We start from the raw sequence: 16,747 nt of genomic DNA on the forward strand, positions 1-16,747 counted from the left end.
GGATATTTAATTTGCTTTTTTATTTTTCTTTGTAGCATAAATGTCTAGTATATGCCGATAAACTTATAATTATGTTATAGAATTTCTGCTAACAAATGTAAGGGAATAAACACTTGTTTCATCTTTGTATGAATAGGTTGATATGAACTTCATGAGGAAAATTCCTTCAGGAGCAGAAGCATCAAATGTGTTAGTGGGAGAAGTAGATTTTTTAGAAAGACCTATTATTGCTTTTGTGAGGCTCTCCCCTGCTGTGCTTCTCTCAGGCCTCACAGAGGTTCCGGTTCCTACACGGTAAATAAATGCCTGGAAAGTCTGGCTTTACTTATACAATAAGATAATATTTAAGATCTCAAATAGTTGTAAATTTTTATACTTATTCTATTAAGCTCAAGAAATGTAGACTTTTGTTTAACATGATGCCAGTAATTTGCTGCAAAATTTGAAGAAATGAGAACCGCCATAAAATTCTCTGAATGCTTTAAATACATATAATGATGTTGTCTTAAGCAAGTGCAGAAGTTGAAACTGGTAGCTGACCTGGAGTAAAAGCAATGGGTCTTCCAAGCTTGTGTTGCTAATTTAAAAATGGGCATGAAGATTGTTATAGTTCCCTTCAGTGTGACACAGCATGACAGTGGGGAAGAGTCCACCGAGTCTGAAAATTTGTCTAATCTGAAGCTCTGCTCTTTGTATACAAATGCTCTGTATATGCATAACCTAGGTGATGGAAAAACTTTTTTTTTTTTTTTTATTATATGCCCAAATATACATGATTGACACTGCGGTAACCAATCTGCAGCTAATACATTGAATCAGTTTTCAATCTGCAATATGCCATACAGCCTGGTGCACCCACCTCCCCCAAATCATGGGTCTTGTTGATATACTGTGGGTAGATTTACCACAGACGATCAAAATGTCAAAATGCAGGTCCCATGATGAAGATAGCAGGTCATTTCATCAGTCATCATGGAGGACACTTCATTTTCTGTGCACATTGATGTATTGGGCTGTTCTGTGGTGTTTAGCATAAAGTTGTACATTTATGTGTTCTGGTGGTGGGGTTTTTTTAATGTTTTAAATAGATCAAAGTGCTTGTTTATCTTTGTAATTTTCAGCTTATACACTCTAATGAGAGGCAAAAATAATCTTGGCAGTGTTCTTATAAATAGAAGTGAGAATTTTCAGAGGGTAGTTGACAGTAGTGCTCTTAATGTTTATTGGGAAATTCCAAAATTTCTGCATACTGATTATTGTATTAATGTAGCTAAAATTACCCTGTCCTAAATTTTTCAGAATGGTGTAGACTTGCAGATCTGGAATAGCATACTTGATTGTGAAGATGCAATCTCAGTTTCAGTTAGAGTAGTCAACTTGCAAAGGAAGAATAACACTAACCTTTTTGTACTGTGCGGTGAAAGAAGGCGGTGCTATTTCAAATGTGCTGTACTTGGGAACTTCATTTTCATGGAGTATAGGAAGAAGGTCATGAAAACAATTACTGAGGTTCATTCTTTGGTTTGTATCCTTCTGAGTTTATAAGATACTAGTCCTGTTCAAGGTTTTTTGGTTTTGGTTTGTTTTTTTTTGTTGTTGTTTGTTTGTTTTTTAAAAGTGTGATAACTATTACTATGATTGGAAATGGAGACCGACCGTTAACGTATGCTGTGACCCACTCCCCAGATTGGATTCCCTTCCCAAAATGTCACTTTTACCTTCTTAAGCATTCAAGACGTGGGTTCCCTTCCTTTCCACTGACACAGTACCAGGATATGCCTATATGAGTATGCCCAGCGTGTTGCTTCAAGTATATCTGTGTATCTGCTGTGTGATGTACCCAGTCACAGCAAGTGAGGGGGGGGTTAACTCCCGTGAAGAGGTGGTTGTCAGGGAGGCTAGACAGAACAGGTCATAAAGCTCCTGGGCCCTCACTAAGGGGTCTTTGCCAGTGGGAATGTCAGAAAGGCTTATAATCTGGAGGAAACATTCATTGAGCTCTAGCCCATGGATTTCTACTACATTTAAGGCATTATAAGAAATTGAAAAGTTAGGCTTCGGAGTAATTTTAGTTCAGGTTTCGAGTTCCTTCTAGTAATGTCTTTTAGGTGAGTCTTTTCTTATTGCAGCAGTCTTTAAGATCTGAAATGGTGAAGAGGATATTTTTACTTCACCGCTAAATTTTCTTTAAACATTAGTTTGAAAGAACCCTCTGAGTATATTCAAATGAGTCAGCCATATTCATCTCGATCGCTTTCTCTGCAGGTTTTTGTTTTTATTGCTGGGACCAGCAGGAAAAGCTCCACAGTACCATGAAATTGGAAGATCAATAGCAACACTTATGACAGATGATGTGAGTGATGTATTTTAAACACTTCTAGTTAAAGAAGTCTAGAACAATGTGTTTTAGCGATTGTTTTCCATAAATGTATTCTGGAGTGACAGGTTAAAGAAAAAAAATCACAAACTGGTTAAATGAAGAACTGTAAACTTATTTATTTCTTGTGTTAGTTAACGAGATAATGGTAAATTAACTTTCCCCCTTGTCTTTCTTGAACAAATCCTTAATGTATTTCTGAAAAAATATTTTAGCTTTGGTGTATAGATTTCATTTTTGTATTAAATTAGGAAATAGAACTATTAAACAGAACTGTGTCTGATATGAATCACTGTATGTTGAAAAGGACATAGCAAACTGTGTAAGTGTTCAGGACAGAAAGATTAAGAATGCGTGCGATTGAGTCATCACAGGTATTTTTTTTTTTTCCAAAGCAAGATCAAATAATTAAAATTAGAATTTTACCAGGCATTTGAAGTCTCATGCTTAGAGCCCTGGTGGACGGTTTTAAAGAGCACAGGTGAATCTGGACTTTTTGAGACTGTTGTCATCTTACTGAGCAAAATTAGGATGTTTTAATTCTGACTTCGCAGTGAGCGCCACCTACTGAATTGCTGATAATTATTAGGGTTACCTAGCAGAAATTCTAATAATACTTTACTCTAGAACAATTTAAAGTCTGGAAATGTAAAACGACCAATTTCTGCTTTACAACTGGGCAACTAGTCTGTGAATACAGTATTTGTTCAGTGTGAGAACTGAATATTAAAAGCTTTAGCTGCAGCTTCTAATTTTTTAGGTAGGCTGATTTTTAGGAAGACTGTGATCATTGAAATAGAAAAATATAAAATTTTCATTGGTCTAAAAAGACCTAAATAGACCTTAAAGATCTAATTTACAATTAGAAGACTAATGGTCAGGTCGTTGGAGACAAACAGTTCAGGTTTCAAATGTACAGAAGCAATTTAGGATCATCTTCTACAAACAGTGTTTTTTTAATAGCAAAACTAGCATTTTTTTCTCTCTGTGTATAAAATGCATCTTGGGATTCAGGGATTGTTTGCTTTAAATACTACGCATCTGTCAATTCAGAGTTTGTGTTGTAGTAGTCTGTAAAACAGTGTAGGGTATTTCTTTTTGAGTAGTAGGAGGACTGCGCTCATGTGCTTTTTAAGAAGTAATTTAAAATTAATTAAGCTAAAGGTATACAAATGAAATTCTTAATAAAAACATGTATTTTGATTTGAAGGTTATTTACAGTATTTTTGTCCTGATTTAGCACAGCATAGTGGCACAGTGGCTGTAGGGCAGAATTATTCAGGCAATAGTATATGAACTTGATTTACTGAATATTGAAGATTAACTTTTTAATTAACTTTAGAAATGAACTCAATATACATTTTGAGTTTGAAGATATAACTTCCTTATTTTATGTTCTATAAGGATGTGCATACAGGTAGTTCTTAACACAAAAATATACAAATAAAGTAAAAGGCTAACTTTTGAGGACCTTTAAAAAATTTCCCATGCCTTTTTAAAAATAATGAAGTGTTCCTTGTAATCAGTTCCTCTTTTAAAAAAAAAAAAAAAAAAAAAAAAGAATGTTGGGTACTTTCTTCTTGTAGGTTTTCCACGATGTTGCCTATAAAGCAAAAGACCGAAATGATTTGTTGTCAGGAATTGATGAATTTTTAGATCAAGTGACAGTCCTGCCTCCAGGAGAATGGGATCCATCTATACGAATTGAGCCACCAAAAAGTGTTCCTTCCCAGGTAAAAAAAATAAAAAATAAAAATCCAGTAGAGAGCTCCCATGATTTTTACTTTAAAAATGCCATTTCCAAATGCAAATAAATTGTGTACTGAGTGTAAACTTTAGTAAAGCATCAGGAAAGCCCCCACATCCATTTGAAGAAAAAGTGGATTGTCCATTTAAGGTTTAAAAAAAAAAAAAAAGTGTTAATCAGTTTCCTGCTGTGCTTTTGAGTAAATTGTCTTTATTTCCTTTTGTAATACTGAAATGAGTTCATGTGAGATCTAGGAGAATTGCTCTGAAATTGTATGTGAGTTTGTATTATAAATTTTATTATTAATCTAGCAATGATCAGCAAGAAAATTGTAATTCTTATAAAAACTTTTATTTGCATACAGCATTGATTGAAATGTTTTAATTAATGTATATTGGCTAGCATATAATGATCACAGAATGTTTATGAAATACATAAAAATGGATCATATTGCACAGTTGTGATACAAGCTTAGAATGAGAGCTGGAGGAAGCTGGACCTTAGAGGGACTCTCATTTCTTCCCTTTCTCCCTCTTTACAACTGAGGGTAATTCCTGCTGCTAAGAATTTTTAGTGTAAAGGCAGTATCAAAAGTGGGGGGAGAGACCAGTGCTCTTGATTCAGAAGGTTGACATTGGTGTCAAATCCAGTGGTGGTTTGGGGGAGTGGGTGGAACAGAAGGGGTGACAGCAGTGCAGTTAATTCATGAACAGCCTGAGGCTACCACTTAACTTGTTTTCAAAATAAGCAGGGCCCAGGGTTTTTAGAAGGCAAGTTCAGCTGAGAAATTTATGAGGAGCTGGTGAGCAGCTTGCTGAACAGGGGAATGAGTTCTCATGCTGGAATGATTTCTCATTTGTACTTCAACTAAATACTGTGTGTGTCATAAAGTGAGGTCAGTTTCTGTTAGAAGCTAGATGCTTCTGCTCTGGAAATGATTGAGAAAAGAAATCTAAAGATTTCTATGCCTCATGGTTGAGCCTCTACTGTGTCTTGAAAAGGTAGGCTTTATTTCATCATGTTTCGGGGACATATTTCTTGTAGAAAGAGGGAAGATTAATACTGTTGAGCAAGGTACTAATAAGATCTTTTTGGAAGTGTTGTACAGTTCTAGTTGTCTGTACTCAAAAGATAAATTTGGCAATTTGGCAATGGAGGACTGCTGATAAGATGGGAATATGAAAAAGATTTGGAAGGCATAGAGTCTCTGCACGCTGTCTTTGAATTATACTTCTTAGTGTAAAGGCAGTCTCAAAATATGATTTTTTTTTTTTATTTTTTTCATTTTCCTGTAGGAGAAAAGGAAGGTACCTAAATTTCCAAATGGATCTACTCCTACAGGAGAGACTCTCAAAGAAGAAGGCCATCATGCTGGACCTGAACTTGAGAGAACTGGAAGGTGTGTTCACTTCCCTAAATACTAGCTACCATAAAGAAATAAAAGTGATAAATCCTCACAGTCTTTAATGATGACATTTGAACATAAAAAAATCATGGTATAAGTGTCAGAGCGCATCCTTTTTCCTTTTCAAGTGTTGGATTCTTGCCTATAAATGCCATTCTGCTTAAAGCATTTTCAAGCCTGTGGCAATGTTTCTCAACACATTTGCGAAGGATTTCATATAAGATGCTGCCTAATTTTAACTAACTGACTTTTAAGAGTTGGGTTTTAATTTTTAATTGCCAAGAGCATGCAATTATCATAATTATAGCAGGAATATACAATTTTCAGTATTGGGCTAGGTATGAAAAATTTCTATTAATGCAAATCTGTTTTATTAAACATGTACGAAATGGAACAACAAGGAATATAAATACTTTGGTATTGTTTAGGTTTTGGTTTTCGTTAGGTTTCTTTCAGATCAAAAATAAAATTGAAGGAATTTCTTTCAGTTGAGTTGCATTGTTCTCTGTTAATTCTGAAATACTTGACGAAGAAGTCCCCAACATTGGAAATATCTGGTTAAGATTAAACCTTAGTATCTCATATGAGAGAGTAGAGATTAAATCAACTGAGAAATTCTGGAAAAGATGTACAATGTTGTTATTCCCAAAATAATAAACTTCCAAAGGAAATGCATCTTTCTCATCCCTTTGCAAGAAGGTCTTTACAACATTTGTGTTGGTTTTTACCATTTTGGCTTTGTTATACTTACTTTTTGCCTTTTTGCAGGCAGTATCTGGAGCTGACAAGTTCATTTTTGCCCCCAGAATTATCTCTAGATGAGACTATTGTTTTTCTTAGGAATGGAATATTTTTGGGGTTTTTATAACTCAAAATAAAATCGGACATTTGTAGGTGCAAATTATACCCAGTATTTTGGAGTCTTGAAATTTTTTTGGAAACTGCCAAAAGCTTTTTAATTTCTTGCTAATAACTTACCCACTTGAACTGATGTTCGGTTTTGTGTTTCCATTTGTAGAATATCTGTATACTCCATATGAAAACACTGTTAAAAATGATAGAGCTAAATTTATTTATGGACCTAACCATATGCATGTAGAGAATTTGAATCAAAAAGCTGCAACTACTTAGTGGAGTATTAATATTGAAATGTGTCAATGCGGTGGTCTTGGTTGAGGTTTAGCATATTTCTTCTGTTCCTTGTTTTGAATATCGTAAGACAGATTTGACTTAAAACATTATTTAGGTAAAATAGTTCGCAAAGATATTTTTTCAGTATCTAGCCCATATGCAAAAATACCTAGCCAGCTTTTAAAAATGTGGATAACCTGCTTGATTATATTTGGAATACTACTAAATTGGAATAGATAAGATTCTCATTTACATTTTAAACTGTTATGCTTTAATCTGGATTATGAAATAGCTAATTTGTGCTGGCAATAGGCACTGGCAGTCATGTGTAGCCCATAGTGTTGAACTAGCTAGAATCCTTTAGTGTACAGTTTGACGAGTTTCATCTCACCTATTTAGGCTTTTTGGTGGTTTGATACTTGACATCCAAAGGAAAGCACCTTTTTTCTTGAGTGACTTCAAGGATGCATTAAGCCTGCAGTGCCTGGCCTCGATTCTTTTCCTATACTGTGCCTGTATGTCTCCTGTAATCACTTTTGGAGGGCTCCTGGGAGAAGCTACACAAGGCAGAATAGTGAGTACAAAGAATGGTAGTGGCCAGGCTTTTAGACCTTCAGAGGCAAGTCACTGTGTGCATTTGTCTCATTTATTTATACTTGTATTTGAAGAATTTACCCACAGCACTTGATTAGCCTGCCCCAAAGCAGATCTTCCCCAAAAGGTAATTGCTGGGGAAAATGTGGGGAACCCATGTGAACAGGAGAAGATGCACAGTGGAGGTAAAAAAATGTTTATCCTGCCGTATTGGATGAATGGCTTCATGAATTGAGAAAAGGCTTGCATTGCCTTCTTTTTGGCTACTTAAAAATAATGAATAGCAGTAAAGGTGCACCATCCCACTAGGCCTACTTTAGGCAAAGTCAGAGGCTCAAGGTGGATAGCCAAGAACATGTACTGGCCTTGAGTAGTAGGCCTACGAGGATGATAATGCCTGCAGTGTATGGGTAGCAGTCAATTGTGCGTTTAAGTAACGGACAGGATATGTATATGCTTTCACTAATGGTATGTTGTTAACAAAAAAAGAAAGTGGCTAATGTTTATGAGCAGAAAATACACTTCATTGTAAATGACTTGAATATAAACCATAGATGTACAAAATTTTGGTAGCTTTACGTTGCCTTGGGCAGTAGGTAACACCAGCACCTTTTTAACCAAAATATTATTGCACTTTGGTTTTTGGAGCAGGGAAAGAATACTTTCATCAGCAATGTTAATAACTTAGTGTTCGTGTCAATTGGCTTGTGAGTAAACTACTTCTGGAGTGTGTTTTCTGTTTTTAAATCTGTCACGAAGAAACAAGACTCTGTCCTTTAGGGGGAGGGAAGGATGTATTCAGACATGTCCTTTACAAATTTTAAGATTCTGGTAAAGCTTATGATGCTATAAAATTCTTCTTGATACTTAGGTCAAGTTTTTAAGCTTGTACTATATTAAAATTGTTAACTATTTTGTCTCTTTCAAGTAATGCTGTTGACTCAGATTTTTGTTTATTGATGTAGCACTTCAAGCTGATAGAAAATACAGAAATAAATTATGTCTTTTCTGTGCGCTTTTTGCCACTCAATGTATAAATGCTTATCAAAATGTTGATGTAATTTTTGAATGTACATCATGTATAATTATGAAAGTATGCTCCTTTTAAAGCTTGATTCTTAAATACCTTCTTTCTTTTAGCTGTCTGGAATTGTTTGCGGGTTTGTTCCTGCCTTCAGATACTTGGTGTGCATCATTGAATATAAAATTTAGTTACTGCACACACATGTTCAAGCACAGTAGCTGACATTGTAAGGTACACGGTTTGTGTTTGAAACCTTCCCTCACATTCCCAGAGGTCATCACCTCCACAGTATTCCTGTCCCTGCCACCCTGATTGAGAGCCCCAAGGTTAATGCATTGACAACCAAAAGCACTAATTCAAAGGTAATAGAACAAGAGACTGGGATTATATTTTTTTTTTTCCTAATGTAATGAACAAAGGAGTCATGTTTTCATTTTTAATAGCCCCAGTTCAGCAAACCATTTTGCCCAATTTTAGATGCTTTCCTGAATTGGAGCTTAAGTCTGTGTAACTGCAAAATAGCAAACACTTAGAAATTCCACCAGGAACCCTTCAATCTGTAATCTGTGACTTCTGATAGTTGTAAATGGTGTAGTTAACTATTTTCAGGTAACTTTAATATCATTTTAGTATCTAAAAAGTCTTGCCCCTCTCTTTTGAGGTGCGTTGTAACTTTTTTTTTTAGCAGAAAATGTTATAGTAAAACATTTAATTCAAGAACTGAAGTAGATATCTTACTTCAATGAAAAGAAATGCATTACCAGGTGGGACGTTGGTTTGCTGCTCATCTCTTTTTGCTGTCATGTACACATAAACCGATATTGTTCAGTAATTTCCCCTGCACCTCCGCCTGTCATTTCTTTTGTAATGCTTGGTTGACTGATGCAGGTTTGATACGGCACACCGTATCGTGTTTTGGTACAGGTATGTTCCAATCTATCTATCTATCTATTTTCTTTACAGAGACAGATAATTCTTTCTGTAAACTACATGATGAGTAACTTTTTTTTAATTTGTAGTAATTGTTGGTATGTTTTTCCTCCATAGCTAGCAGGACTAGTAACTTGTTCTCATGGTTTTGGATGGCTTTATGTTTCTCAGGAGTGAAGTTATCAAAATCTTTTCTCCATGGTATTGTTACTGCAAAACTGTGTTAAGTTATTCTTGTCTCAAACATCAATATTAATTGCAATGTTTTTACATCTTGTCTTGTTTCTAAGTTAATGCGTCTTAAAACTGTATATATGCAGATGTGATGCTAAATGCTAACCTGAAAGGCAGCATAGTTACAGCAGTTTCTCTTCCCCCAAACAGAGTGCAATAGAGTCTCTCTTTGGAGCCTCATTAACTGGGATTGCCTATTCTCTCTTTGCTGGGCAACCTCTTACTATTTTGGGGAGCACCGGACCAGTTCTAGTATTTGAAAAAATATTATTTAAATTTTGCAGGTAAGTGATGCTTATATTAGCTTGATGCACTTTCTAACTTTCTAGCCTGTTAGAATAGCTGTAATTGAAAGCAGAGGTGTGTTAAAAGTGTATGTCCATGAAGGTGTAAATGCAGTGGCAAGAGTCTGAGAGATGAATGTGGTTTGGCAAAGCTGTGAGACACTGGTGAGCCTTAATGAGAAAATCAGTGATAAGGAGTGGCTAGGACTTAAATAATTAAGTTATGTTCTGACTGTGTGGAGATGTTGGCTTTGGCTCTGCAGGGCTAAACAGGGATTGATCGGCTCTCTAGGAGAAAGCATCTAGGTAGTTCTGGAAAGATCATGCCCATGATGCTTCCAAAGCTAGGTAGTTGCACCCTCAATCCTAGAAACACTTTGCAGTGTTGCTTTGCTTTGGCGGAAGATGAGACAGAAAAATTTCTGCTTCAGAACTAACGTCAAGAGTGAGAAAAGTGGTGAATACCTATAGAGCTTGGCCTCAGTATCTGTTTTCAAATAGGATATAGTATAGGTGACTTTTGGCTCAGTTAATACTTTTGTTTCTTTCTTTACACAGGGATTATGGTCTTTCCTACCTCTCCCTGCGAACTAGCATTGGTCTGTGGACTGCATTTTTATGCATAGTGCTTGTAGCCACAGATGCCAGCAGTCTTGTGTGTTACATCACTCGATTTACTGAGGAAGCTTTTGCAGCGCTTATATGCATCATATTTATTTATGAGGCATTGGAAAAGCTTTTTCATTTGGGAGAAGTGTATGCCTTCAATATGCACAATGATTTGGATAAACTGACTTTATATTCGTAAGTACCAAGTTTCTACCTGTTAGTAAAACACATTGGGAAAATGTTTATAGTATAGAGACATATCGCTTACTGAACTGAAATGTGTGCCTCTCCCAGGAAGGGTAGGAGGAACGCTGGGGGTGGTACGGGTATGAGAAACCTCAGAAAAATTCTATTCAGGATGCTGTGGAATTGAATTTTCTGTTAGCTATGGGTGGTTGGAAGGGATGAGTGGGTGTGACAATGCCTGCTTTAATTACAGCTTTATTAAAGGTCAGCCTGGAGATTAAAGGTCAGAACAGGAGTTCTGCCTTGGCACTTTGAGAAATCATGATAGTTTATCCCACCTGGGTGAGGATTATTTCCAGGTAGCTGAGGCATGGAGAGCTCCTGCAACTTTCACATGCTATGAATAGGGAGTTAACATCTTTAAACAGTGTTGCTTTCTACTGTAATTATGGGGAATACTTGACTTCTTAAAAATTTTTTTTTGAGAGAGAGGAGAATAATAGGAAATACAATACAGCCATTTTTTTCCCCTTTCCTGACTAAGTACAACTATTAGTTCTAGTCATCACAGTAACTAGCAGTAAAACTATCTGTACAAAAAGAACTTTATTTCATTTAAAGAATGCAACAAGCAAGCTATTCCGGTGTATCTTTTTTACATTTGATTTATTTCTGTGGCAGTTGTATATTACCTACCTATGGTGGGTTGACTTTGGCTGGATGCCAGGTTCCCACCAAAGCCACTCTGTCACTCCCCTCCTCAGCTGGACAGAGGGAGAAAAATATGACAAAAGGCTCATGGGTTGAGTTAAGGACAGGGAAATCACTTGGCAATGGCAGTCACGGGCAAAACAGACTCAAGGGGGGGAAACTAATTTAATTTATTACCAATCAAATCTGAGTGGGGTAATGAGAAAATAAAAATTGAATCTTGAAACACCTTCCTCCTACCCCTCCCTTCTTCCTCGTCTCAACTTAGTTCCCGATTTCTCTACCTCCTTACCCTGAGCAGCACAGAGGGACAGGGAGTGGGGGTTGCGGTCAGTTCATCACACATGGTCTCTGCTGCTCCTTCTTCCTCAGGGGAGGACTCCTCACTCTTCCTCTGCTCCAGTGTGGGTCCCCTATGGGGTCACAAGTCCTGCCAGCAAATCTGCTCCAGCGTGAGCTTCTCTCTCCATGGGTCCACAGGTCTTGCCAGGAGCCTGCTCCAGTTGGGCATCCACCTGCTCCAGCGTGGGGTCCTCCATGGGCTGCAGGTGGATATCTGCTCCACTGTGGACCTCCATGGGCTGCAGGGGGAAAGCCTGCCTCACCATGGTCTTCCCTGCCACAGGCTGCAGGGGAATCTCTGCTCCGGTGCCTGGAGCATCTCCTCCCCCTCCTTCTTCACTGACCTCGGTGTCTGCAGGGTTGTTTCTCTTACAATGTTCTCACTCCTCCCTCCCTGCTGCTGTGGTGCCACAGTTTTTTCCCCTTCTTAAATTTGTTATCCTGGAGGCCCTACCACTGTCGCTGATGGGCTCGGCCTTGGCCAGTGGCGGGTCCATCTTGGAGCTGGCTGGCATCGGCTCTGTCAGACATGGGAGAAGCTTCTAGCAGCTTCTCACAGAAGCCACCCCTGTAACCCACCTGCTACAAAAACCTTGCCACGCAAACCCAATACACTACCTTTTGGTGTGCAGCTGTACCAGTTCTGCATTAAAAGAGGTTGCTTATATGGTGAAATTAGCATTGAGTACTTTTTATACTGTGTGCCGTGACACTCTGTATTTTTTAGTTTTTGATGATATGCTTAAATGCTGCTTTATCTTTTGCTGCTCAGTGTGGAGTTTCCAAGCTTATGGTATAGCTTCATGAAATATGATGAATTGGGTTACCAGCTCACACCTGCCAGGAGGAGGAGATCCTGCTAACTGTTGCCGAGAGAAACTGCTCATTTCACATAGTTTAAAGCAAATCAGATCAAAGCTGTTCTTTGATTCATCAGCAGCACACAATTAACTGTCAATCAGTGATCCATATGTTCAGGATCAGTATCAGTAATACAGCAGATAAACCATAATGTGAGACAATTAAGAAATACTAGTAAGAACCTACATGTTTTTAAATTGTTTTGTATTACTAATCCCCCAAAGTTACAGTCGCACCCACACCAATAGTTACCTTCCAGCCCCAGACATGTGGGTTACAGTCAGACATGTCTTTGAGGAGCACAGGTTTCTCTGCTAGTCTCCCCTTCTGTTGGAGATGTGCATCTTCCAGCTTTATTTGTACCTGTGTGGTTCCCTGTAGTCTGCGAAGTTACGCACTGGTGAGGGAGCTCCCTGCGAGGTCATGTCCCTACACCTGAGGTGGGAGTCCCTGCTTGTTGCACCCTGCAGTCAGTCCCTAGTTGGAGGGCAGACTAGGCTGCTCTGCCTGGCCGAGGCAGAGATCATGATGCATGCAGGGTGACTTCTGGCATTATCAAACCAGGTTTTGACAATATTCTGTTTCCACTCCAAGATCTCTCCTCACTTCTACAAACATTCATGCTGCTTTGGTACTTCCTTTCAGGATGATTCCTTTTTTTTTTTTTTCTTCTTTTTTTTTTTTTTTTTTCTTCCCCAAAAGTCTTTTTGTAGTTCCCTTGTTACTATTTAATCCAGCTGATGGTTGTCATCTTCCTCTTCAGTGTGATCAGTTTTGGGCAAACACCCAGGCTCGGACTGCTTTTTGTATTCCATTCACACATGGCATTTACGTTCACTTTCCTGTCTTAACAGCTGTTAAGACCAGGCCATGTTGCCAGGAGTGGGCCATGGCAGTATGCTCACTTCCTAATTTCTGCCTTTCTCCTGGCTGTTCATCCTGTTTTAGTGGCTCTGGGATCTCACTGGACTCCTCTGTGAGCATGTTAAATTCACTAATCTGGCAGAAACTGTACTGTAGGTCTTCTGACCCTTGCCACCTGATTGTGTTTTGCTATGCTAGCATAAGCAGGCCATGAGGGTGGAGAGAGGAAGGTATGACATTTCCTTGGTTTAGCTCTCTGAGGTGTCACACATGTCTTCCAGGATGTGCCACAGACTTCAGCTTTGGTTTGTCCTATATTTTTTTTCCTACCACAAAGCTGTAGGAGATCCAGCCTTTTACAATTGCCTTTTTTTTCCGTTTTGGGGTTTTTTTTTTTTTTTTTTTTTTTTGCGCCTCTGTTCCCCCTAGTGGAGAAGAGGGTACAGAACAAGCATCTTCAGCTAAGTGAGCTAGAAGACAGTCTCAACATTTTCTGTTTTTTCTTTCTCTTCCTGGATTTCCACTTACCTGCTTTGTGGCATCCTTTATCTTCATTGCATTTGTTGAGGAATTTGTCTGTCAGTCTTCCTTCAGTGCCCTTGTTCATGTTATTGCCTTGACCAACAACTAAAGATGCTTTCTTTTGATCTCATCATACTTACTGTTGCAATTCCTTTCTCTTCTCATGATTCTTAAGTTACTGTGTTTGCAACTGCCTTATAGGAATTACTGCTTTCCAGTCTTCTCCTATTTCCTTTTGCTGTTACTTTAGGATTCAGTTATCAAAAGAAAGTATCTTTACTTACTTTAAGTTCCCTAAACATTGTGCTTTGCAAATCTAGATTCTTTTCACCCATGTGCATTTAGTGCTTTTTCCTTCTTTACCGTTACACTATCAGGATGCAAGTTGCCCTTCCATGGTTCTTTGTTTGTTTTTCAGTATCTAGATGAATCTCATAGATTTCTTGCTTATTATCTGTTTCTCTTCTACATAAATGTTTACATGTTAAACTTATGGTTTAATGTGCTTGAACAGCTTTATTTGAAAACATCCCATTAAATCAATACTCATTGTGGTTTTTGTTTTTTTTGTTTTTTTTTTTAAACTGATGTGTACTTCTGTCAGCCTGAGAGAAAGGATTCTGCAGTCCAAGTTTGCAAACCACTGCAGTAGGGAGGGGCACTTTTACTTGTTCAAACAGTTATTAAAAATGCATGTATGCTGTTGCTTTAAATCTGAGCAATTAATGCATTTTATATCTTCAGTTAGCCCACTGCATACTCAAAAATGGTGTCTTAATTCAGAGTGACCAGTTTTGGTCATGTGTAGATCAGAAGGCATGCCAAATGCGAGATAAATGGCTAACTCTACCAAAATTTTAAAAGAGGCTTGGAAACATCTAGAGGCTAATGACATGTCTGCTCTGAAAAGGAGTTGCCAAAACTGTGTCATCTACACCAATTTTTTAAATGAAATGGTTTCAATCTGTTTTCTCTTATGTTGGTGTACAGTAGGACTAATTGAAGTTTGAATCCTTGTGGGATGTTATGTTGTAACAGAAATCTAAAAACCTTAATTTGTACACAGTCATAGAAAACTGTTCGTGCCAAGTTAGTCCAACTATTTGGACATCTTTAGAAATAACACAATATATGTTCATATAGGGTTGTTGGAAGGTGGTGTCATTTGGATTTTTATCTTCACCTTTTTATTCACAATATGTAGAAGTCTGCATATATTATCTATTTCATTTTATTTTTCAGGTGTCATTCTAATTAAAAACTGGCAGATAGTCATATAGTTAAGTCAACATCTTGTGTGCGTCCAATTCTTTACAATACATAGTTTGGATTTTTTGGTCCAATCTGTTAAACCTCCTGAGCAGTTGCTTCTTTGATTCTTCATTTCTCCCTCCCACCCTTGCAATAATCCTAGTTCATGTCATGTAAGGAGGAGTATTGTACTCTGCTTCTTTCGTAGAAGGTTGGGATAAACTCTGGTTTAAACTCTTCAGGACTTCTGAAATTGCTGCGGATTGCTGCATTTTGGCACATACGGCTTAAAAGCATGTAAATTATTTTTTTTTCTTCCTTTCAGATGTGTTTGTTCTGAGCCCGAGAAACCCAGCAATGAAACTTTGCAGCTGTGGAGGAGTATGAATAAGTCTGTGGAAAATATAGTATGGAGTAACCTTACAGTTTCTGTGAGTATCTAAAAGCTATGTGTGTATATATATATATGTGTGTGTGTGTGTGTGTGTGTGTATATGTATGTATAAAAAAGAAATACCCGCACAGTACCAGTCTTGATTAATATTTTTCATGTGGTTTCTTCTTTGACTTGAACCTGGACTGTTTTCTTTGAAACTGTATTTTTGAACTCTTATTCCTCCCATAATGCTTTAAACAGTCGTCATAGTGGTTTGGATGAGGGAGTCCATGGCAGTAAATGCTAATATCATAAATGTCTGCTTGAGGTAGCCACTTTAATCCTGGTAGGCAGAACAGTCTTCTTTCTGAAGTGCAGATGAATATGATGAGGTGAATAAACAGGAGATTGCTTCCTTCAGTTTCCTGGAAAGGATGAACAAATACTTTTAAGAAGATGTGAAGATGGAATCTGCAGTTAAAATGTGGTAGCAAACATGTTTCATTAGTTTGTTAGGCATTGGTATAAAACTAAAACAGAATCAAACTACCTACATATTGATTGGAAGAAAATAATTGTTTGGAAAATTGAAGGTTAAAAGGGAAGGTGGAGAGCTATTTGAGGGAATAGGCTTGAAAGCATTACCTTCTAAACTGGGTATTTCATAACAGTATCTAATTTCGTGGGTAGGTGAAGAGGAGGAAAGTTATTGTGTGGAAGCGATACAGAAGGCTTTTAGGAAGAAACAGTTTTGCTGATTAGTAGTTTCTTGGGTGGGATTCAGTTGCCTAAATGCAGCTGTCTACAGCTGTTTTGCATACCCTGGCATCTGAAGGCTATCTACAATGGCAGTAGGTACCCATGTATGGGCTCTCCTTGTGTGTGAACCTAGACGTTCACACTGAAAGTACAAGGTGTTTTGCACAGCAAAAATACTATGAAAAACCTCAGTGCTTTCCTTGAGTTTTAGCTGTAGTGTCTTCTATGAACCACCAATGGCTCCCAGTCTACCGTAATCACCTAGGATGGCAGTTTCTCTTGAACTTAATTTTTGTATTTATTTTATATTATTATTAATTTTATGTACCTTTTCATTCTCTTCAGCATCTGTAGTCTTCCTGGAGAGACAGAACTGATTCAGGATTTGGTGGTGCTTATAGTCAAAGTAGATTGTTAATGGGGAGAATTTTTGTCATAAGTTAAATTTTCAATAAATTAACCTGTTTAAAGACTAGGTTGTGGCAGTGCTGCTTCCAACTATTTGATTTATTGACTTTTTGTTTCCTTGCACTCCATGTG

At 37.6% G+C, this 16,747-nt stretch overlaps 1 protein-coding gene across 7 annotated transcripts in view; it reads left to right on the forward strand.

Moving 5' to 3' along the window:
• SLC4A7 (solute carrier family 4 member 7) overlaps positions 1 to 16,747 on the forward strand; it is a 98,078-nt gene that overhangs the window by 65,942 nt on the left and 15,389 nt on the right. For all 7 annotated transcript variants that reach the window (XR_008236740.1, XM_052797683.1, XM_052797674.1 and 4 more), the window contains 8 exons: positions 137 to 294; positions 2,266 to 2,353; positions 3,964 to 4,110; positions 5,420 to 5,523; positions 7,060 to 7,234; positions 9,593 to 9,726; positions 10,285 to 10,530; positions 15,398 to 15,503. Coding sequence is in view for 6 of the 7 variants with exons in the window: in XM_052797683.1 (XP_052653643.1) it covers positions 137 to 294; positions 2,266 to 2,353; positions 3,964 to 4,110; positions 5,420 to 5,523; positions 7,060 to 7,234; positions 9,593 to 9,726; positions 10,285 to 10,530; positions 15,398 to 15,503 (1,158 nt within the window). In the remaining variant the exon portion in view is untranslated. The remainder of the gene's footprint in view (positions 1 to 136; positions 295 to 2,265; positions 2,354 to 3,963; positions 4,111 to 5,419; positions 5,524 to 7,059; positions 7,235 to 9,592; positions 9,727 to 10,284; positions 10,531 to 15,397; positions 15,504 to 16,747) is intronic.

The sequence above is a fragment of the Harpia harpyja genome, chromosome 1 (genome assembly GCF_026419915.1).
Source record: "Harpia harpyja isolate bHarHar1 chromosome 1, bHarHar1 primary haplotype, whole genome shotgun sequence".
Taxonomy (NCBI): domain Eukaryota; kingdom Metazoa; phylum Chordata; class Aves; order Accipitriformes; family Accipitridae; genus Harpia; species Harpia harpyja.